General features: G+C 40.2%; 1 protein-coding gene across 1 annotated transcript; it reads left to right on the top strand.

Annotated features, from left to right (window-relative positions):
* Positions 1 to 10,806: 10,806 nt before the first annotated feature.
* On the top strand, positions 10,807 to 17,010 carry IL6 (interleukin 6). Its single transcript, XM_068209028.1, has 4 exons — positions 10,807 to 13,634; positions 13,732 to 13,845; positions 14,065 to 14,211; positions 16,443 to 17,010. Exons 1-4 carry the CDS (start codon positions 13,374 to 13,376, stop codon positions 16,632 to 16,634), a joined length of 714 nt encoding a protein of 237 aa, XP_068065129.1. The 5' UTR covers positions 10,807 to 13,373; the 3' UTR covers positions 16,635 to 17,010.
* The last annotated feature ends 7,597 nt before the right edge of the window (positions 17,011 to 24,607 follow it).

Below are 24,607 nucleotides of genomic sequence, written 5' to 3'. Positions count from 1 at the left end.
CTCCTGGCCCTGCACAGCATCATCTTCAATAATCACACCATGTGCCCATGAGTATTGTTCAAATGCTTCTGGAACTCTGTCAGGTTTGTTCTATGAACACTTCCCTGGGGAGCCCATTCCAGTGCCCAAACACCCTCTGGGTGAAGAACCTTTTCCTAATATTCCTCCCAATCCTCCCATGATTTAGCTTTGGGCCATTCCTCATTCCTGATCACCACAGAGAAGAGATCAGCATCTGCCTCACTCTTCCCCTCACAAGGAAGTTGTAACTGCAGTGAGGTCTCCCCTCAGTCTCATCTTCTCCAGGCTGAACAGACCAAGTGAGTGACCTCAGCTGCTCCTCACTTGGCTTCCCCTCGAGGCCCTTCACTATCCTTGTGGTCCTTCTTTGCTCTCTAATAGTTTCATATCTTTCTTTTATTGTGGCACCCAAAACTCCCCCCAGCATTCGAGGGGAGGCCACCCCAGTCCAGAGCAGAGTGGGACAATCCCCTCCCTTGCCTGGCTTGGTGATGCTGTGCCTCATGCACCCCACACTTGGCTGCCAGAGCACTGCTGAGTCATGTTTAACTTGCCATCAACCAGGACCCCCAGGTCCCCTTCCATGACACTGCTCTCCAGCTTTTCATTCCTCAGACTGTACTTACATTCAGGACTGCCCCATCCCAGGTGCAGACTCCAATGTTTCCCGTGTTGCTCTTCATGTGGTTGGTGATTGCCCAGGCCTCTCATTTGTTGAGGTTCCTCTGCAGGGCCTCCCTCCCTTTGAAGCTCTCCCCAGTTTTGTATCATCTGTAAACTTGCAGCCCTGCATCCAGGTCATGAATGAAGAACGCTGAAGAGCACAGGGCTGAGAATGAGGCCCAGTGGAACCCCACTAGTGACAGGTCCCCCGTCTGATGTTACCCCATTCCCTACAACCCTTTGTGCCCAATCCATGAGCCAGTTGCTCACCCATCGCATGACGTGTTTATCCAGCTGTGTGCTGGACATTCTGTCCAGAAGGATGCTGTGAGAAAATATGGAAAGATTAACTGAATTCCAAAAGGATTACATCAACTGGCTTCCTTTGATCAACCAGGTGGGTTACCTTGTCATAAAGGAAATTAGGTTTGATAAGAAGGACTTTCCTCTCATGAAGCTGTGCTGGCTGTGACTGAAACGACTGAGATCCAAATTTACTTATGATTATCCCAAAAGCATGCAACAAGACACAAATTGTGCAATAGTTGGCACTATGTTCATAGCAGTGAAGGCAGGAATTTCTTCAACTATATTTTTTTTGTCAGAGCTTATCTGTTAGGTTATGGAGTTGTGATAGCTTTTCAGTTTCATTTCTGGAGTTACTAGCTGGAAAAATAACGATGAGAAGAGGCGAAATCATGAATGAGGAGTTAACCATCAGTAGGAGAGATTTCAGTTTCCTTCTAAACCCTTTCTTTGCTGAGGCATGTCTGATTACCCCCATTGTATTATCCTTTTCAATCACAATTCCCAGCAACATAATTACCAGCACTGCTTTTACAATACCCATAACTAAAATAGTTTTGCAATATGGAGAATGTGAACGATATGCATTTTGTTGGCATCTCCTCAATTTTATTGAACACTTCTTGAGGTGGCAAAACTCTACCCTGTAATAGTTAAAGAATTTCCATGTAGAAATAGATTTTTAACAAGATGTAATGTGATATTCTACATTTAAACAGTTTCACTTTCTAAATTCAAATAGAGTTGTGAATTAAATCCCTGATCTTCTGCTCAAAACATACTATGGACATCCTAATTCTGAAATTCATCCTAGTAATTTAAACCAGACCCAACTCTTTCATCTGTTTAGTCCTTTGCAAAACCTTTATTAAAAAACATTTAAAACATCACATTGGAAAAAACTGCCAAGAACAATAACCTGAACTTCTGTTGCAGCTCAATGGTAACAACACTTAGCTTAAAAGATAAATTTTGTGGGTACCACTATTTGTTTAGGAAAAAAACCCTGTATCTATAGTGCATGAATTGTCAAAAATTATCTATCTACTGTAAACTAGCAGTAATGAATAAAATGCAAAAGACTGGAAAGTCTTACGTCAGCAGAGAGAAATGACACAAACCATTCATATGTGAATGGTTCTTTGTAATGGGAATGAACTACATTATTTATGTAAAACAGATTATTTACTATGCCAAAACATGTTGTTTTGTGCCAGAATATCATGGGTTTTTTCTCCTGGTGCTCTATTGCTTAGTCTTCTGAAGTTTTGATTTGTTTTCAGGAAACATTTAACATATTTCTGCCATGTTGCACAAAATTCTGCCTGAAAGGAAGGTAATTACATCTGCCAGCTCCTTGTGTGCTGAAAAATGTGTGCTGACATTAAAGGCTCCAAACAGCATTCCTTAAAAAAGCTTTGTTGGAGGACAAAGGCCCAGTAGCCATCCTCACCTGTCCCACTGCTGTGCGACCCCATAGCCACCAGCGGTGCGCACAGGCTGGCTCAGAGACATGGGCCTAAGCACCTGTTTGCAGTTCTTCCTCCGCACATAAGATTACCCTTTGAAAGGAGCTGGGGAAATCGATAAGTAAACAGCGATGCTTCAACAGTCAGGAACAATTCCAGGCCATGTGAGGTGCCCGAGGCCTGCTCTGGCTCCTTTCAGAGCCAACACAAAAATTTACCTTGGAGACCATCCCCCTGCCAGAGCTTCCCCACTGCAGAGAGGAGTGTGATCACTGTGCTCTCGGTCCCACAGCAGGGAGAGGAGCTGCTTTCCCTTGGTTTGAGTCTGTAAAGCATCACGTGGAGTTTTCAGCAGCTTTGCTTTGAATCAGCCCGAGGAAGCTGGAACCCAAGGAGTGGGAATGCTCTCCCCTGCCAGAGAAGGAACCATCTGTGGCATTGGCTCATTCCTGTTACTCATTATAGCTGACATACAGTACATCTCACTATACCACAGTGCAGCACAATGCTGTCCATAGTGGGGGTATCAGACATAGCTGAAGAAATCATGTTCCTTTTTTATATCAGGAAGAGGACAGCTGTGTCACTGAGGATGACATTACAGACGTCAGGAGCTGTGGTTCAGAAAGCCTGTCCCTGTGGCTTCTGAATCATCTGCTTTGTGGCAGCACTTGGTGCCAACAAGGCCCTGTGGCAATGCTGGCAGTCCCTTCCCCCAGACATTTGTGTTTGAGGTGTAACATCATCTCCAAGCTCCAGAACAAGGGACATCATGAGCCAATGGTCCCCTCTAGGGATCACTCACACATCACCTAATATCCATTCAATTTGTAAATAGACACCTCATTAAATATGCCCCATTTTAGCACCAAAAAACCCCATTCTAGATTCTCATGCCTAATTCACTTTGTGGTCAAGACAAAAAATCTGAGCAGCTATCATAGCTTTCCCACAATTTGGACATGCCACTCCTGATTTTTTAGGTCATCCACAGATAAAAAGAAATATTTTCTATTTCATGTAAATAACTTATGATTTACTAAAAGTATTCCAGATTACTGAAGGGAAAAAGATGAAGGTGATGAAAACTCTTGCTGACATTTCCTTTGCTGGACTTCAGAATAGCCTTGGCTTGCAGTAGTGTAAGGATGCTTTTCATGTGACCTCGTTCTTCAGGATAAACTCTTAGTGAGAATGACAGGCTGTAAATGCTGAAGCAAGAAGCAAAAGTGAAAAATACAATAGGAAAGAGGAGAAAGTAGACTAAATATGTGCATGAGCCGCTCCAAAGTACTTCACCGGTGATTTTAAGGAAAATAAATATTTTCTGAGGCTATCTGAGGAAATTATATTCCATGGCTTTTTCAGTCCAGGTCAAAGCCTAAAATTGTCTATACTTTGTAGTGGGATGCTGTTTTAAGACTGAAAGGAAGACTATCACATGCAATACCGCAAAAAGGAACAGCCTAAGCAAAAGGAGGTTTTGGGAAAAACACATTTGGTAAAGCTTAACCTAAGTGCAGGGAAGAGGGTTGAGGACACAAAAAATGTACATATCAGTAGGGAACTAAGAGCAAACTTCAGAAGTATCAAAGGACTGTGGGATTACAGATTCCTACAGATGTCAGGAGGAGCTATTCAGGGAAAGGCCTTTACTGAATAAATTAGAAGTGTTACAACCTTTTTTGCAAATTAAAAAAAAAAGTAATCTATTTCAAAATCTTTAACAATAAGTATCACTTCCGGCAAGTGGCCACAAAATCTATTTCAAAATAAAAAGCTTCTTACTACAGAAAACCTGTGACTTCATTTTGGAATTATGAAATGAAATTATCCCATCATGTACTTTGAAATATTTAATCTTCACATTCTAAGAAGAGTTACTCCAGGCTACATCAAGATTACTAGTGCTTAAGGGACCAACTTGAAGAGAGAAGTGGCAGAACAGGAAGAGTGACTTTGTCCCCTGGCACAGAAGTGTCCTGCGTCAATGGCAAGCAAAGGATTTCAAACAGATGTCATCTAATATTTGCAACTAGTAATTCCTCCTTTTCTGATATCATCTGACTTATTTTCTTCCTTGTGGTATCTCAAAAAATTTAGTATATTTCTTACTATACTAGCCTTGGTTTTGATGGTACTGCTTTTAAAAGTTTCCTCAAAGCCTGATGAGAAGAAGCTCAGGCTCAGAAGAGAGTGAACAAATTATACAGATTTTAGGAGGGAAGGTAGGAGCCATTTCCCACTTTATCTTTCCTTTTACATATAAGACAGTGCCAGTTTCATAATTAATTCAATAGAAATGCTGCCATTGAGTTCACCCTCTTACAGTAATTTTATGTTGTCTTTGAGAAAGTTTTAAAACAACTTTTCCTCTCTGTGAAACTGATCTTACTCTTCTGAGAAGCAGATATTTTCATTACTCCTGTGACTGATTCCCTGAAATTATTTACAAAAATTTTCTCAATAGGGAGGATATGAAATGTGGACAAAAAGTAATGGAATTCTAGAGTTGTTAAAGGAGCCTTTCAACCATTTTTTTCATCTTCATCATAAGCCAGGAAAGTCAGCTTTGTTTTCCTGACTGTTTGCAGGCTTTTTATTCTGCAGATGTTCTCTGTAGACCCAAGAGCACTGGGAGGTCTGGTTAAACCCTATGTTCACACATCAATGCTCCTTTCAAATCTGTGTTTCCAGGGGTTATCAGCTCATGAAGTTTGCTGTCTGAAGGGTCTTGCAACCCCATCACATTGCATAGCAGAAAAAGTTGACAACTGTGGACCTACCCATTCAGATGGTAAAGCATGCACTGACAGAGGTCATGCGGCTGCATGACTCTCTTTGCTCTTTCATCAGGCAAGTGAAGTTCTATCAAAATCAATGGAGTTACAACAGTTTAAAACATTATTAGTTATAATACTAATATTATCATTGATAATAATAACAGTTCTAAATATTGTCTAGAGTTGAAAGCAGGTGGAGAGACAAAAGTCCTCGTGAATTCAAATTGGCTTTAGCTACTAACTTTGTTTGTTAATAAAAAGTGATGACTACATCCATGTCTTAAAATTTTCTCCTTTTTTAATCTGTTTTCAAGAGTGTGCACTGCTTTGGAGGTGTGAGAGATGACACACCTCTTTTGAGATGAGGCATAACATTTTTCATGCTCAACAAAAAACCACAGTGATTTTTATTAATTTGTTATTGATACTCTCCAGTGAGTCAGGCATTGCATCTTGCTCCACCATACTGACACAAGTGTTCAGGCAGGCAGGCAGAGAGTCACTCAGATCACAGACTGGATCCTAATGAAAACTAATAAAATTCCTTTGGTGTCTTATTTTCCAGCTAGATCCCCGCCGTAGTCTGACATAACGGCTCAAACACCAGTACTGACACACATGGGAAGTGGTGAGAAAAAGTGACTCGTGGCAGAAGTCAGACTACAGACTGGCAGTGATACTCTTTTTTGGTAGCATCCTCCTCACATTTGTATCCATTTGGTAGCATGTACCCACTTCCCAGGAGTTAGCAGGGCTCACTGTAAGAGCTTAAACTAAACCTGAATAATAAATAAGCCCGAGGGCAGCACACTAATGTATGATTCTGTTTCTGTATCAGCTTATAACAGTGGTCAAACTACATGCTAAACGTTATGCAGAAAGCAGCAGATTTCATTAAATAGTTGTGGGCTACCCAGGCTAAATGGGAGATTTAACATGCAGTTGGTAACAGCATAGGAGTCTCCATGGAGCTTTCTTTATGACTTTAAAAAAAAATAGTAGAACGTCACATTTTAGAAAGTAGTAATTTTGTAAAATGTATAAAATATGCAACTTCCCACAAGAAAAATTGCATAGACTATTGCAAACAGATAATGAAAATAGTATGAAATGAAACATGAAAGTTTAATTTACCCTTCCTTAAAAATGCCTGTAATTCTGACCAAGGCCTTTGCTCTCTGTTTATGCTTGCAAATTGTTCATGTATTCATAGGGAATAAAGACAATATCCCTTCACGTAGGCATGTTTTGAAAGTCTAGGCACTTTCAAAATACTAACAAGTCCAGACAAGGAGTATGAGAAAAAAGTAGACCATAGAGATCTCAATATTTGAGCATTTGTGAGTAACAATGAAAATCTAAGAGCATTAGGGAGTGATGGTTGATGATGCTGAGCTAAAGTACAAAGGGAGATTTTTAAGTTCTCTCTCCACACCAAAACTGCCATTGTCACACGTAGCTGCAGCTGTAGAGAAGGGCTGGGTGCAGCATCAGCTGTAGGGAAGGGCTGGGGGGAAGGGGATGGTTTCATATCAGAGCAGTTCAGCTTGACTGCTTCTGGTTTTTATTTTTAACTTCTGGTCTCGCACATAATTTTAACATCAGCAGGGGAAACAGAGTACATTCTGCATTTTCGACGAGTGATACCAGGGGACTTCACAGCGAGGAGCGCCTGACCCGAGCGGGCAGGGCTGTGGTGTTCTCCTGCCAGGCATGCACAGAGCCCCTGCCAAGGAAGGGATATGTGAGAGCTGGTGTATTGCTCTTGAGAAGCTCTTGCACCAGTACAAAAGAAACTCCAGGGAGAGAAGCTTTTTACCCTCAGGAAGCAGGTGTGACTCCCAGGTAGCAAGGACCCTTTGCCCAGGGAGGACCTGCCACCCAATCCTCCTCGATTTCACCACAGAAACCAGCGCTTCCTTCCAAAAAAGCAGCCCATGGAGGAAGTGAGGCCTTCACTTCTGCCCAGGCTTACTCAACAGCTCTGGGGCCAGAGTGTCCCTGGAAATCACTTTCTATTTCTGCCCAAGGTCTGAATTTTTTGTACTACATATTTGAGCAAATTTCCCTTGGAATCCACTAAAGTGGCACACAGGTTCCTGATCTTCTCTTTCTGACAAAAAAAAATGGTTCACTTAGGGAGGAGAAATAGAAAAACATCTTGGTCAATATTCTTCTTGGGATTTGGAAAACTTTCCTGTAAAGGAGTAAATCTGGGTTCAAAATTCATTTAAATAAGGAAGGGATATGATTCAACATCTCCCACATCCTGGTTGAGCAATCTAAACAAAAAAGCATCAGACCATCTAACTGACCATCTGAAGGAAAAAATTAGTTGGACCTAGACCACTCAGATCCTCTGGTGATGGGACCAAAGTCCTCATAGCTAACCTGGCCCCCCAGGACACTTTTGCTTCAAGAACAGCAGTATGGGAAGAGTGACAGATCCAGCACACTCTATTAACCCTATAATAGTGTGCTAGCATGCAATTAGAAAGGGCTCCTGCTATGGTAAGTAGGTTCCCTTTCACAAATTCAGTTTAGAATAATAAAGAAGTTTGCTAGAACTCACCCAGAAAGGAAGAAAGACTCAAATTCCCCAATGTGTAAGGCACTTTCTGAGTAGTGATAGTCAGTTTTCTCAACAAAATGGTATGACCAAAGTGGCAAACTCCACAGCAGCTTCATTGTGTCACTACAGGATCCTTGAGCTAGAAAACCTTTATCAAAGCACACAACACTTATTGAAGGTGCACTCTGCATTTTGGTTTTCCAGTTACCCATCTGCTAAGAGAAACTTCCAACACATATAAAGTGCTATTGAAAAGTTATCTCCCAAAAGGAATGTACTGAACCCTTACATCTCATTCCGACAATGGAGTTACAATACTGTCACCATTGATACCACCCAACTTCTGTTCTCACTACAGAAAGAAACTACTGCTTTCCAGGAAAAAAAAAATTAAAATTTCGTTAAGTGACTTGGCTTATGTGTAGGTAATTTACTAAGTCACAAAGGCAATCACCAGGAAAAGCAGAACGAGAATGCAAGAGAATGCACGGCTAAATGTCAAACCAAGTGAGACAATAGTCTGATGTGAGATTTTGGGCACAAAAACATTGGGTGTGGACAAGGGTAAACACAGTTAGATTTACAGATGTCTCATGAAACAACACAAGAGCTTTTATTTAAGAGTGAAATAGATCCTCTTTACTGAGGTGAGCTGGAGTTGGTATGCATTCATGAGTGAGATTATAAACATTGACATCAGTTTCCTTTGGCATTGAGCAAATTCCTTGGAGGGAAAACCCCTCTTTTGAATGTTTTGTAAAACACAATCTACATCTAATGTACCATGTTAAAAAATGGCAAACAATAAAGATAAATACTTACACCATCTACCATACACTCAGGCTCCTCACTGTGTTCGCTTTTCAGCTCTGTCATCTTCTCTGCTGACTGAAATACCTCCCTCTTCTTCATCATATAACTTCTTTGAATTTTCATCTTTCATGCTTAGAAAGCAAGCTCAATGGGAACTGAGAAGTTCCTTAAACACAAGTGAAACTTACAGTCAATTAATTTTTAAAAACAGACAGAGATTTGTTTTAGAAATACAGCCCTACAATAATTCAAAACACAATGCTGACAAAATGGGATCCCTGTCAAAACAGTGTGTTGTCCTCATGGGCGATGCTCACAAAACAAGCCAGATAATAGCATGATGCTTGTGAAAGACCCAAGGCCACCAGTATTTCTAACTTGACCAGCTCTCTGCTCTGTTGTCTCACGCAGCCCTAAAAGGGGCACCACTCACCCCACCAGGCACACTGTGCTATGACGAAGACAAAGCATCAGCTACTTTCCTTCCATGAGAAAAGTTTGTCAAATTGCTTCTTGATGCCATTTAACAGTGCAGTCACAGCAGCAAAGTGCTCCTAGTGAAAATCTAGTTTCACTGTCAGGTGCCACAACTTTCCCATTCCAGCATTAAGATGTCTGCAATCATTTTGACTTGAAGGATATGTAGCATTAGATGTGTCTTGCAGGATCCAGATATTCCCCACGAACTGTTATATTTTAGGACCTCTTTCACCTAGGACTACATGGCTAGAGAAGACCATAGCATTATTTATCTTGAAATTAAGCAGATAAAACTGAAAACCAGGGCATAATTTAAAGGTAAGTAAAAATTTTTCCTCTAAACCTCTGATTTAGCTTAAGGCAAGGAAATTCATGGTACTTGCATATGATGGACTCAAGAAATAAAATTTAAGTCTTACTACACATCTTAGTCTTGTTTAAAAATGATGCAAGTCTTCGTTTAGGAAAGAAAAATGAGCAATCCCCAAAGCTTTTCACCAAAAAATCCCAAAAAAACTTTGCAGTTACCTGGCAAACAACCAACAGAGAAGAAAAGAACTTGCCAAGCCACAAAAGCAATGGGCCGTTAGTCAAGTGCACCAGCGCTCATTGGTGACATGCAGCTTGTCAAAGCAATGTTTGCTTATGAGAAACATGAACACAGGGTATTACTGACCTGCTCAACCTGTTCACTTCAAATACAGCACAGGGCAGCTTGGTTTGACATTACAAAGAACTCTGACACTCTTTACAAGATCTGTAGGAATTTGAGTTCCCTTGTAACAAGCTTTGAGGAATTCAACCAAAAATATGTCAGGGGAACCAGACATCATCTTTCCTCCTCATTCAAAATATTTGGAACTTATTTGCTTAGTGATTGTCATGATCCCACTTCTGACAATTGGCATTTTCTTCCACACACAATCTCACACTTGTATAGATAAACACCACATTTTCAGTTGTATTTCTTCTCTTACTACCAACAGTACTATTTTAAGTCCTAACCCCCAAATAAACATTACTGGTTTTCTTACTACTGTAAAATAGTGGAGATTATTAGAAAGAAAAAGACAGTCAAACCAAATACACAGATTGGAGTGGAACTTACTGCGCCCTAGTAATTCCACTTCATTGAAAGACCTTATTTTTCCATGTAGGAATGCCATTTATATTTTACTCAACACTTAACAAGCAAGGTCTCCTGCTGCTGCCAATGTGGGGCTCCTGGTAGACATGTGCCTGATGGCTGACAGAAGAGGGGAGACAAGCTTTGACCATGACAGCTCTGTAGTTTGTTGAATTATTCAGTGGCAATAGCATTTCCACGTTGGTATCACCTACCTGAAAATAGGGTCCCTTCTGCAACTCTCCCAGGTTATCAAGGGCACAGACTTGCTCCCAGGAAGAGCAATTCTAGAAGAAAAAGAACCTTTTCCAGAATGGGTCAGTGAGTTGCACAGTGATCCTAGAAAACACACATGGGATGATCCTGGATTGGCTATAACCTCGACTGGAACCGGGAACAATTTTCATGTGTGACAATCGGAGAGGACAGATTTTTTTACAACGTTCAGAAATGGTCTCTCTGCTCCTACAGAAATGTGCAGTAGTAGTGCTCATTTCTCAGACAGAAGAAAAAGTTGTTTGAACATTGAGAATTTCTGAAATCCCACCTTAGGAAGTTTTTACATAGAAGGATGCAGCCATCTTGTTGACAGTATAAATGAAAAGAAAAAAAATTTGTACAGTGAGATGAAATGCAATAGAAATAAAAGGATGCAAGAACAGTAATCTACAGTACTACAAAGATGCTATGCAAAAAAGAAATTCCTGGGCATCTAGAAACGATGCCTCAGAGTCTCAGTAATAATACTCCTACATTTTAAGTACCAGGATCTCCTGATCTGTAGGTAACTCATAAGCAAGTGCTGTTTGTTCAGGGCTTACTAAATTTTGAACAACATGACTACTGATGAGTCAGTGTAATTCAGTGTAGTACAGTGCCAACTAACTAGTAATACAGTGAGGATCTCCTTTAAACCCTCCCCAAAATTTAACCATTATTACAGATAGATCAGTGCAAAACTATTTCTTCTATGTACAGTACCAATTAAATAAGTGTTTTTTCCATAAGAAATTGTCCAAAGCAATAGAAGTATTCTAATGCTATTGTGTAAAGTCCAGTTCCTTCTTCCTTTGAATGCTATGCTTTGTCCTAGATTATCAAATGGAGTTTCTAAGCCATTAATGAGCAGCTTTCACTGGAGCATGTAAGTATACTTTGTACTTCTGAAAAGTCACATGGACATTCATATAAAAAAAGTAAACAAAACCCCAAAATGAGAAAACAGTAACTGAAGGCTTAGAGACTTTTAGATGAGGAACAGTTGAAACTTGCTTTTATTTCGCTCTGCAGATGCAACTACACACATCAGCAAGACCACATAACAGTGATCAGCACAAAAATGTTCTCTGAAAATTTCTAAGGAATAGAGACTTTCACAACACAATGAGAAACTTATAAAATAAGTTTACAAAATCAAGAATTACAGAGCTACAGAAAAGACTAAATTACAGAATGCTTGCTGAAAATATATTATTAAGGAAACACAGCCTTCTACCAAGCTTTCTTCATTTTAAGAATAGTATTTTCACTTAGGTTAGGTAAAGGAAAAGTTTGACTGCCTGTGGGGAACAGCCTATGAGTCGCCAGGCAGCAGCGGAAGGAAATCCCTGAGACGTACATCCATGTGCTATTGCAAGTGGAAAAAGGGGTAGGCAGGAGTTCCCTTCCTGAGGTATCTGCCTCTGATGGTTATCCAAAAGCAAATACCAGGCTTTGAGCTCATCTGACCTGGCTGTTTTAATCCATTAGCACATTTCAGTCAGATATTTTCATTGATAATAATCAAATGTACTGCTATTGGCGTGCTTTCTTCTATGCCTATTGCCACAGACCTGACATTACAGCAAATACTGTTCTGGCAATATCCCCCCTGCCGCACTCGGGGACCTGGGCAGAGATGGATTGCTGCTGTTGAAAACTGCTCTCTCACACTTGCATTCCAGCTCTAATATCTCTCCACTGGACAAAATTACCACAGCTGCTTTTCTGCTACTAGCAGAAAGAGACATTAAATAAAAAACAGTAGTACCCTACTTCTTTCCTGAGGCTCTCTTTTCAGGCTGTTCAGAGAAAATGAAGTGAAAGTATTTGGGATATTTTTCAGTTTCTGCCCCATGTTCTGTTCTCCCAACTCTGTACTCTCCTGTTAGGAGTTCCCAATGCAAACTCTGGTCTTCCTTATGTGAGAAAACATAACCAACTTCATACTACAAAAAAAAAAAAAAAAAAAAGGCAATTTGGCCAAAATGACATTCCACAAGTTCAATGTCAGCATGCCTTAAACAGTTTGATTCAGCCTGCATTCTACAAGACTGATCCCAACAGGCACACTTGCCCTGGGTGAAGTGTCCCCCTGAAAGGTTAAAATTCCTGCAACAGCTACCAGGTAGGCGGAAAGAGATAAGGCAGCAGATAACAGGGAACTTCGTGGCATTTCCTGCAGCCACCCTCCCGCAGGAGCTGGCTTTGGTCCATTTAAAGCATTTGATGTATTTAATCCTACCCACTTGTAGTTCACTCAGAAAGAGGCAACTTGCGACTTGTACTACCCAGCACCTAAACCGGGGTGTTTAGTTTCACATATACAAATAATAAAAATAGCTAAAATACAGAGATAAATATACACCATACAAAATCCACAAAACGTTAAACCACGTTAAAATATCAAAATACACGGAAGTGTATCGCGTATATAAAGTATGTGTGTATATAGGCAGGTATGCACGTATAATTTCCAGGAGTTTTTGTGCGGCTGGAGCTGGCAGGCTCCGAGCAAAGCCGGACCGGGGGGCTCCAGCCCCGGCCGGGACCCAGCGGGGCAGGTGAGGCGGCGGTGGGTGCGGGGGGCAGCCCGGCCCTCAAGGAGTTACGGAGCACGATTACTTCATGTTCCCACCGGCCGCCTTCGGCTGCCCCCCCCACCGGCCCGTTTCACAATCCCGGCTCTCGAGCAGCCCTGTCAAGCCGGGCGCGCTCCATGAGCACACACCCCCATGTTCTCATGCCGGATTTTCCCAAGGCCATGAATAATCTCGAAGCCCCCTCAATAAATACACGTTCAGGGATGCCCGGAGCTCATTCAACCCGCCAGCCTCCCCGACGAGAAGGGGCCAGGACCAGAGCCGAGAAGCAGCCGCACCATGAAGTTTCCCCGGGACTGTGGCTGCGACCGTGCCCTCGCCGGCCGCCGCCGGCCGCCCGCCCTCCGCGCCGCGCTGCTGCTGCCGCCGCCGCTGCTGCTGCTGCTGCTGGTGCCTCGGGCCGCCGCCGCCCCGCTGCCCAACGCAGACTCCTCGGGGGAGGCCGAGCTGGAAGAGGCGGCGGCGCGGCGGGCGGCGCTGCCCGACAGCCTGCGGCTGGCGGGGCTGCTGCGCGACCAGGCGGCACAGCTGCAGGACGAGGTGGGTACGGCCGCACCGCGGGCTCGCACACACGCCTGGCCCGGCCGCGGCTGCCTCCTGACAAGGTGCGATCAAACTTCTCCGTGTCTCTCCCCAGATGTGCAAGAAGTTTACGGTCTGCCAGAACAGCATGGAAATGCTCCTCCACAACAACCTCAACCTCCCCAAGGTGACGGAGGAAGATGGGTGTCTACTCGCCGGCTTTAATGAGGCAAGGAACAGCTCTCCTTTCCTATCTAATCCTGTCTACCTGGGGCAGGTTTTGCCTGCTCAAAAGAACTGTGGAAGTTGACCTAAAGATTTGTACCGGCTCTAGCCGGCTTTGGCCAGACCTCCACACTATAAGAGCATCATCTGCTAACCTGCACACAGCATTGAGATCAAGGCACTTTGAACTCTAAGTGACTTTCTCACCTTTCTCTCATTTCAGGATAAGTGCTTGAGAAAAATCTCCAGCGGGCTTTACACATTTCAGACATACCTCAAATACATACAAGAAACTTTTACTAGTGAAAACCAAAATGTTGAATTGCTATCCTATAGTACAGAACACCTGGCACGTACCATAAGACAGATGGTGAGTTGGTTTTAAATTTCTTCTGATGATTTTTGTGGCTTAATACTGATGTGAAGTCAGAAATAGAAGATGCTATGTGAAATAGAGGATGCTATGTTTCAGTTCCTTGAAAAAACAGGTGACAGTTCCTTATGCTCAGATCTTAGCCTTATGACTTAGAGGTTTTACCAAGTTTTGCTTTCTTTTCTTAAAGAAACAACTCTTCTTCCTACTTTCTGTTGTTTAGTTATAAATTTCCAAACCAACTTTAAATGCATCATTGTTTTAAGAACAAATATACTAAACTGGCTGATAGAAATATGATTTCTCAGAGAGCTTGTTTATAACTGCCAAACTGCAATTCAGTCCATATTAATGTTGGAACGCACTGAGAAGTAAAAGTCAGCAACTTTTTTTAAAAGCCCACTTAAAAAAAAAAAAAAAAAAAAAAAAGAAAAAAAGGCCAAGCGTTTTATTTATCTTTAAAACTCTCCAAACCAAACTTTTAAGCCAAGCTGTATGGCATCTTGAGATACTGCTGTCAATATATCAGATAGCTCCCTACTAAGAAACACATATTTTGCTGGCAAAAAATCTTTCACAAAATACCAATTTCTCTCTTCATTTGGTAAACTAAAATGCTATTAATTTCTGACATATTTTTCAAGTTTTGGAGAGCTTTGAAAGATCACACTTCAAAAATGTACTTAATTCCTGTAGTTCTTGCTCATTTTAATAATCCTTAATATGAACGCTTCATTTTGTCTTTGGGGAAAGCATTTACCTGATTAAAAATCACCCAGGTTAGGACTGCAGAAGTCTTGGGGCATTATTTCCTTCCAGGCAATTTTTGGCATGTGAAAAGCTTATTGTGTATTTTGTGTTTGCCATACCTTTCCTAACATATTTACTTATGCCCATCATTCTTTCTGTGAAAGGAAGCTGAACTGCATTTTTTCATACTGTGCTAGCTAAGAATAATAGTCCTAAGACAGTAACTGATTACTGGATTCCAGCTTGATACACGAGTTTGCAAAGTTTGTTTCGTAACTGGGAGAGACTAGGTTCATTGGGCTGGAGGCTTTGGATTTTTTTTTTTGACCAAGGTAATCAAAACAGGCAGAATTAAACACAGAATTAAAGTGATCAAAAGCAAAACCTGCACCTGTAGGAACTGGGGAGTTTTTGAGAAAAGACCTTGATCTTCACATTGGAAATTTTTCTTTGTGAGAGAAAAATCTGCTATTTAAGGCAAGGACAGCAAAGCCAGAATCCATCACTTGTGGTTAAATAGATCCAGCAGCATGATACCTGTCTGGATATCCAGATACAAGCTTTAACAGAGCAGAATAAGGAGCTGGGCATGCCAGGAAAAGGGGGTGTGATGAGAACACACTCTCAAGTAGTCTGGATAGGAAGAATATTTCTTATATTTCACAAAAAAGATGTTCCAGAAGGAGGCTTGCATCTTTTCACCACTTGTTAAAGGATAGGAGAGATCCTAAACACAGGATTAAGCAGATACTTGCTAGAACTTTGGACTCCAAATCACCTAAATCAGCTCCATGATTTGGGTATGTAACTCCTGTTTTCATTAGTCCCACTTCTTGGGACAAGTTCTTCAAGGGCCTTTAGGTACTTGGTGCATAGTGCTGTGAATCAGCATTAGATAAATAACTCATTAGATAAATAACTTTTACTCATCTTGTAGTTATGCTCTCACATATCAGTGAAAGTTGGTGGCACTTGTATCACATGTGACTAAATGCCTGGAAAGTAAGAATTAAGAAGCTAAACAAGTCTGACATCTTTGGAAACTTGTTAATCCGTTACAAAATGTGAGAGTACTCCAATGTCAGCCGATGACTGACTTATGACTCAGGATGAAGCAGTGCAGGTTAGGACAAACCATGATCAGCATCTCCCTACCTAACCCACCATGTGACTGCCAAAAAGCAGGAGGGGTGTATTGATCAGCTCAGAGCCTGTTGGACTGCAATGCCTGAGGCTGCATTCAAACTAAAACCATATAGCCCAGAGATTCCTACGCAGCAGTTGTAGCAGGCAACAGCATTCCTCACACCTCTCCACAGAAACAGGGCTGGAGGAAAGCACGGGTCTCAGGGAGGGCTGCTGTCTGCAGTACAGTAAAAGTGGATATGCAGCAGGCTGGGAAAATACAAAGCGACGCTCTCCAACAGGCTCAGTGACAGTGTTTTAACCAAGGCCCCCCAATATTGTGTTTTTCACAGGTGATCAATCCTGAAGAAGTGATCATCCCAGATGCAGCTACCCAGGAATCCCTCCGCACAAAGCTGCAGTCCACTAAGGCCTGGACAGAGAAAATTACCATCCATCTCATCCTCAGAGATTTTACTTCATTTATGGAGAAGACAGTGAGGGCCGTGCGCTATTTGAAAAACACCAGGAGTTTCAGTGTTTGAATGTTTTAGTTCAAGCACAATCCTTTTGTTACAGATCTGTCAGGTGGCAGATAACAGTGTTGTTCTGTTTTAAGAACTAGAAATAGTAACAATGATTTGCATCTATATAAGTTCCTAGAAGGAAATGGGAATGTATTTATTGTATTTAAGATATTTATTAGTTTTTAATATTTATTTATATTTTCAATATTTAGAAATAATTTAATCAAATTATGTATTTTATTTCCTTTCTAATGGTACTATTCAGATAATAAACTTATTTAATATGTGTTCAAAAAAAAACCATTTTCAGAACCCAGAAAAACTTTTGTGTAATTTATGTTTTTATATATTTGAGAGATGGTATTTATGACTTTTTTATATTTTTAAGACAAATAAAAGCCGATTTTTAAAAAAAGCTTGTATAACCTCTGTGAACTTTAAATAAGACCAAAACACTCTAATATATCCAGTTTTTAATGCCTGCAATTATCAGAATAACCACTTTCAATAACTTCTCTGTAAAATTAGGCCAATTCTTTACACAGCACATACGTACACACATAGACAATTTGATTACCATGTAATTCTTAAAATGGGATATGAAGGAACCAGATGCACTGAAAGGGGCACTTAAGAATGAACAAGATAAACCATCAATGCTCCTGAGAAACAAATGGACAAGTGCCTTCTATTTAATAAAGAACACCCAATAAAATTGTTAGTAAGGATCTTCTTACAAATCAAATAGTCTCTTTTAAATAAAGTGGTGAGACAACCACATTAACCACTTTGACATTAATACTTTCCTCTGATTAGTTTTATTGCTGTCATCCAGGGGAATTTTCCAAGTTTGGTTAAACAGCTCTGGCTCCTACTGCAAGAAGTATAAAAAAAAAATTTAGGTTATTTCCTTAAGCAATATAAATCAACATATTGCTGCTGAGCAATGCGGCAGCATGCATTTGTCTTTTATATTTCACTAGTATGGACAAGCCACACACCACAAATGCATATTCTTGAATAACTGTGTGAAAAAAAAAACCAAAAAAAAAAAAAAAAGAAGCAAAAAACCCCCCAAAAAACCCCCACCAAAAACAATACAGAACAGGACTTAAGCCTGAGTACCTGAGTACCAAACCACTGAAACTTGGCTGCATCATCTGCAGCACTGTAGCTGCGCAGGTACCTCATATACCCAAACTCAGAAGAATTAACAGACCACACAGGGGATGCAGGCAGCAGAAGTCCCTCAATCTTTGTCCTTAAAAATGGTAGACTATTAATTACCCTCACTTTTCCTTCTGGCACAGTGGTGAAGATGCGCAGATGAAAGGCATGCCTTGGAATGTGGATAAGGATGTCAGCAAACTCTCCTCTTCCTCTAAGTGATCTGATTGTCCACATATGCATTCCACCACTGGGGATGCCGAAACAGTGACCAGTCCACCCACTGCTCACATGTCAGATTCTCAAAACAAAACAAACCACTGCTTTGCCCAATATGGTAAAACTGTCATCTCAAGTTGAGCAACATCTGGAGAAGGAATGAAGAGATCTCAAGGAGATCTTGAAAGAAAGATGTCTGTGGTGAATGGGTTTTCTAACAGCATGCAAGATCCTACTTTAACTGTCCTGGCATACGACGCTCAGGAAACACAGGAAAGCCTGGCTTAGCCTTTTCACTGCTTACATTCACAGGAATTTTCTTTTAGTGACTATTTGTTTAGAGACCTTTCTGGCCTTTATTATGCCAATAATAGCTATAAGACCCAAAGTGGATCCCACACTGGACCTAACTACTATGCGAGAACAGAGAGGGGAAAAAAAAAAAAAAAGAAACTGACCAAAAGGAAAGGCTTCTCCTGGTTTCACTTCTCCCAGTAGAGAGTGGCTGCCTGTGATCACCATTAGTTACTACGTACACTGCATCTAAACAAACTCACACTGATCTCCTGAAACGCCAAAAATTGTGTAAGAATTGGAGCTGAAATCCCTTGCAAGAACTGACAGACAAGCACGGACACTTCCACCCGCACCCTTCAGCTGATGGCTACCTCAGGCTGCCTGCAATTCCAGTAAATATGTAAATGCTGCCACATTTTAGGGTGCAGAAGATGAGCAAAGATTACCACTTATTGGGTGGGGAGGTCAACTTTCAAGTCCTTCCTGGAGCAAAGTGTTATCCCTGAGCTGCCATTACTTCACCTTTGGCTCCTCCACAGTTCTCAGGGTCCTTCAATGCAGCAGCTGCCTTGCTGACCATCAATCTCCTGTCACAGTGGCAACTTCAGGGACTGCACCCAGGATCAGCACCACTTGCTGAAACCAACACCCACTGGTGCTTCTGACACACAAATATTTGCAGTAGGGAATTCAGATGAAATCAGAGAAGACCTAAACACTGCTGAGCATGTTACAGGGCCTCTCAAATGAACCAACTTATCATTCTTTTTCCAGTTTGCTCTGTAGAAACTATTTTACATCAGTAAAACACACAAAGGCATTTATTTTAATTGGCACACCAGCACAAACACATAAAAACCCTAGAACCATAGCAAAAAGTGAGCAGTCCTAACTACGCTCAGCAACAATGCCTCAACATTTCTATTGAAGAGAGATCTTCCCAACTGACAGCCAATTCACCGAGCAAAGAAAACTCAAAAGATCAAAACAACAAAAAAACCCCCACTAACAGAACCCAAATAAAAAAAGACCTGCTAATAATGACCTAAAAAAATATGAAATTACCCACCAAAGCAGCATTCTGGCTGCTGCTGTACAGGACTAGCCTCACCCTGCACATCCTAGCTAGCCTTTCCCTACATTTCCACTCAACCTTAGTCGTTAACCTCACACTGAGATTCTGGAATGCTTCACAGATTACCAGCTCCCTTCATCCTGATTTTAAATTACCAAAGAAGGAAGAAGGTAAAGCTATGTTGAAAAGCATGCATACATTATACAGTATGCAAGAAAATCCCACAGTATTCAGAAACAGTGTTTAGGATGACAAACAAAATGTTCCCAAGAGCAGTTGCTGTAACACCAGAATGCTGGACAAGAGAGAAAAAAACCCAAAACAATCCCCAAAAAACCAAAAAGACGGAATGCAACCCAATATTAAAGTCATCGGTAATAGAAAAGTGGGGGTGGGGATAAGATATAGTCTCTGAAGTACCATTTCTCTAATTTTAATCATATTTTACTGTGCAAGAAACTTCTAAGAAAAATAAAAAGTGGAAAACATCTCAGCCTGACCAACTTCCCAGGTTGCAGCACCATTTCCTACCCAGTACTGGTGTAAACACTCAATTCTGGCAGAAAGAACAACTACTTGAATGAGACTGCATCCATCTCTAGTGCCTCCACAGATTTTATCAACAGCTGATGGTGAGATTAGCTAAACCAAGCTGATGCTACAAGAGACAGAAGAGTTACAGCACCAGTAAAGCACGGCAGCAGCATGACTTCTGAGCAGTAAGGAGCAAATAGGTCGGCTTAGCTTGATAGGAAACTTCCCCCATGTTTGCCATTGTTATTTGTAACTAATAATATTTTCCAATTTCAACTTCAAAGATAAAATGATGGAAAGGTAAGTATGCAGAAGTACACAAAGTCTTCATGGTCAAAGTATTAGCAAAAAAAAAAACATATACATATATAACTACAAAACTTGTGACTAAGTCCTTGCTTTTCAAGTCAAATGATTAGATAATTTCTGATCTAGCTCAATGAATTTCTTTCCTCTTCTTAATAAGGGAAAAACCAAAACCCACCTACCCACCCTGCTCCCAAAAAAATGCAACCTCTGCAGGCTTCAACTTTGAAGTACTATCTCTATGAATTACTAGCAAAATCAACCAATTTCTGTAATTAAACATATTTAACCAACTCCTTCTATATTTTCAACGCTGACTTTGGCAGTCATCAGAAAACACTCTTCATAAATTTTGCAGTCTGGACTTCTATTCAGTGATCAGAATCTAAGATTCACTCTTTCCTGAGAAAATAATTCCAGAGAAAATGTTTTAAAAAAACAAACATTCACCATCAGAATCAAAACATTGAGATTTGATTTGCCCTGCCATATTCCTTTCCACACAGCAGATAAACATTCACTTCACCTAACCCATCCTCTAATCCTGAATTAATATAACCATGACCAAGAAACAATATAGGTAACCCACAAACTTAACCAAGAAAAGGGTATTGCATCACACACCATCATGGAAAAGTATTCAGAAATTGCAATTAAGTCATTATTTGTAAAAAATAAATAAGTCATATGACATTTAACAGGATGTGGTCTCTCCTCCTGGGGTGAAAACAGATGTAATGAGCTTTAATTTCCAAATATCATCAGTGTCATCATACCTTAAATTCCAAGACTGTAACAAAATATTTCCAAAACATACAGTTTGATTTAGCATTTTTCCTGATAAAAACCATTATGTTAGATGTCTGTTTCATTTACCACAAAATGCAAGAAAATGAGATCTTAAGCAGCTTTTTGTCACCTACAGCCATTTTGGAAGACAGTCATACAAAGCAACAAAAGACAAGTTTTATACTTCACTAAAATGGGCCTGTTGTGACAAAATTATGAACATTGGTTTGGTCTGCACAGTTTATGTGTTTAAATGTTATAGTTCAGCTAATAGGAGCTTTGCTGATGAATTCATTCAAGGAAAAAAAAAAAATCACACAGCCTCTGTTTTATATCTATGATGAGATACAGTCCAGTTACTTTGTACCAGTTGTGTTCATATCGGGAATTTGTAGCAGAATTAAAAACCTGTTACAAATTCCTATCACCTTAATTTTGCCTCACAACTGGTCAGGCCTTGAAGAGTTTATGAAGTAGACAGATAGGTTTCTTTGTATATCAATTATTACGAACAAAATTATACTGAAAGACAGATTTTTTTTTTTCCTTTTAGTGATAACACTAAACTGACCATTCTTCTTCTACCCTGCTAAGCAGGAGATCCACAGTCCATACACCTTGACCAAGAAAACCACCGAACTCACAAGGCTCCCTCTCTGTCCCTTGCACAATTGCTTGTCACCAGGTACAACAGGCTCCAGTGTCAGATGGCATTTCCCTGACACTGAGGCAAACACAAGTACACTCCACATCCCCCCACTTTGAAGGCACAAAGTAAAAAGCCGAACAATCCCTATCTCAGGGCTACAATCAACAGGATACCTCAAAGTCAGTACAATCTCCACCAAACTCAAGAAGGCATCAATGATTTTATTTCACGGATCTACACTGCAGCCTTGAGCTCAGCTGTGGTAGCCAGAGCCCATTTTTCAGTAAACTATGCTCACTGGCTTTATTCCAGTACTAAGAGTTCACAGGACTCCATCACAAGCCCCATCACAGTAAAGAATCTGCACTTGGCTGCGCAAGGCACCGATCCAGTGACAGAGATCAATACAGACAAGCAGAAAAATTTGTACTTGTTCTTTTCTAAGTGTCTTCTATGTGACCGTAATATAACATTCTCTCAGGTTCTACTGGGAGAAAAATCAGAAAGGAAAAAAATCATACATTAAAACACTTGAAATTAATAACACCTATATTAAGTCCCCAGCCTTGATCAACATGAGAGTTCTTCCACCTCACTCCATAGACCTGCCCTCTTCTCCCTAGCACCACCAAAAAAAACCCAGTCTTGCTAAAAGTAGCATAAAAAAAAAAGTAGCATATTTCTGACCTTTCTTAAGGGAATTAAGATTCTTCATAAAATTAAGATTCTTCTTTAATACATAACTTCCCAAACCACTAGTGTGCTCTTACAAGCACATCCAAATTTTGTGAAAATGACAAAAACTGCTAAGTAACTTCAAAACATCCATACCAATGACTTCTTCATTTTCAAACTTGAAGAAAAATAACTCCCTTTTTTTTCACTACCTTACAATTAATTACCATGAAATAATGATTAACACCTGTTCTTTTTTTTTTTTTCCCCCACCAGGGAAGAATATAAATGTTTATTTAAAGAGAAGTTTCATTCACCTTTTAATTACAGGAAGAACACTATATGGAATGAAAGTCTGGATGTATAAACAAAAAACATTATACTACATACTGGCATTCAATTTAACCTGATTTGAAGGTACTACAAAGACTTTTTCTCCCTCAATCTGAAAACCCAAGATTTCTATGCTAATAACTTTCCTGAAACATACTTCAGTACTTCAGTGAATTACCAAAAATTTCCTCTCCAATGTGCTTAAAGTAAGAATTGCATAAGCAATATTTATCCAGTAATTCCAAGTCACAAAAAATCTGAAATGCAACTATTTTTAAGACAAACTTTCAGCATGGAGACGTCACAGAATCTGGCCTGTGCTTGACATATGCATGCTTTTGTAAAACTTTTAATGAAAGAGGAAACACTTCCCTGTTTCTCTACCTCTTGCCAAATACTATAATTCTTGGAAAGTGACCAGAGCAACCATGTGGCGGTTGCCACCCACAAACCACATCCCCAAATGTCAGACACACAACAGGGCCACATGAAATACGCTTCTGCAGGTGTTTGGGTCCATCCACCCACTGCTGCATTTTGGGTATTGTACACCCCTGTGAAATGTAAAACCTGATTGAGAAATACGAGTTACTTCACACCAAATACTGTATCTCTTAGTATGAATATCTCAGGTTACTGCATGAAATTCAACAGACAAAAAATGTTCCTAATCATGATTAAAGCCACTACCAAGTACCAACAGATTATTTTATTACTATTACCTTTAGATATCATCAGTCCAGAAAAATAATCAAAAAATTAATTTCTTTCATAATTTAAGACTATGAGCAGTTACATTAATCTCAAGTTACTGTAAAAGAAAAGGCACCTTTCTGCACTAGCAAAAGGATACATGGTCAGACGACACTGTTCTGCATTCAGTCCTTGCACTGTTCCACTGTCAGCAGTCTATCAGCATTAGCCATGCCAGTATTTCATGGCTTATGACTGAGTCATCATGATTAATGGAATTTTAAAGAACATGCTGGTTTACATTAGCTCTCATAAACGTTTTCACTTTTTTCTTTCCAATTCTTGTCCTTAATTTTAAGTTTTCTCCCTTGGCTCATTTCTCTCTGTTTCTCCAATCACGGCTCATTTCTCTCTGTTTCTCCAATCACAGCCCTTAAACACAGTCACATTTTACCATGAATTGCCAAGGCAGATTAAAAACCAAGGAATCTCCTATTCTTAAGCATTTAATTAATGTAAAAAAAGCCTGAAAAATCTGTGTGGTTAAAAAAAAAAAGCCATGCCAAATTCTAGAATACCTTTGTTGCAATAATTTGGAGATAATAAACATTCTTTTTCAAAAATCACTGCAGAGATACAAACTACCCTACGCAGTTCTGGAAGGGAGAGAGCAATCTACCCAAAACAGCTTCTATTTAACAGAAACCAAACAGTCGCCATTTAAGTGCTTGAACTTCAGTGTTAAAAGAGAGAAAACCAATTGAAACCAAACCAACCATGGTCCAAAGAGTAAGACTTCAGCATAAAAATGAAGCACATACCTTGTTTAGTGTACTTGTTTTCTTCCATCAGTTATACATTAGTAACTTTCTCTTACAGTAAGAGCAATTTATATATACACATGGAGCACTCAACTGTTCTGTCCTCCCACCCCATCCTAAATCCCAGAAAACATAGAGAGCATTTAAAGGTAGCAGGAAAGTGTACTTTTTTAGTATCTGAATGTGCTAGAAAACACAAACATACACATTCCTCAATCCTTGCTGTATCCACAGATAAAAGAATCTATAAGGAGATAAAAAACCTGAAGTGGATCAACACAGTAACCATCCACAGAGGCTTACCAACATCTGGGCAAGGATCTTTTGAAGAATATTGAAGCATTTAAAACAGTAGCTCAGTTTTCTGGTTACTGTGAAGATAAAGAGGAATCTTTACCCAAAAGGCAATTGTTAACAGGGATAAGTATGGAAA

This window comes from Anomalospiza imberbis, chromosome 1 (assembly GCF_031753505.1).
Source record: "Anomalospiza imberbis isolate Cuckoo-Finch-1a 21T00152 chromosome 1, ASM3175350v1, whole genome shotgun sequence".
NCBI classification, from domain to species: Eukaryota; Metazoa; Chordata; class Aves; order Passeriformes; family Viduidae; genus Anomalospiza; species Anomalospiza imberbis.
Note: the sequence above shows the minus strand (reverse complement) of the source record. Positions and strands in the feature narration are given on the sequence as shown.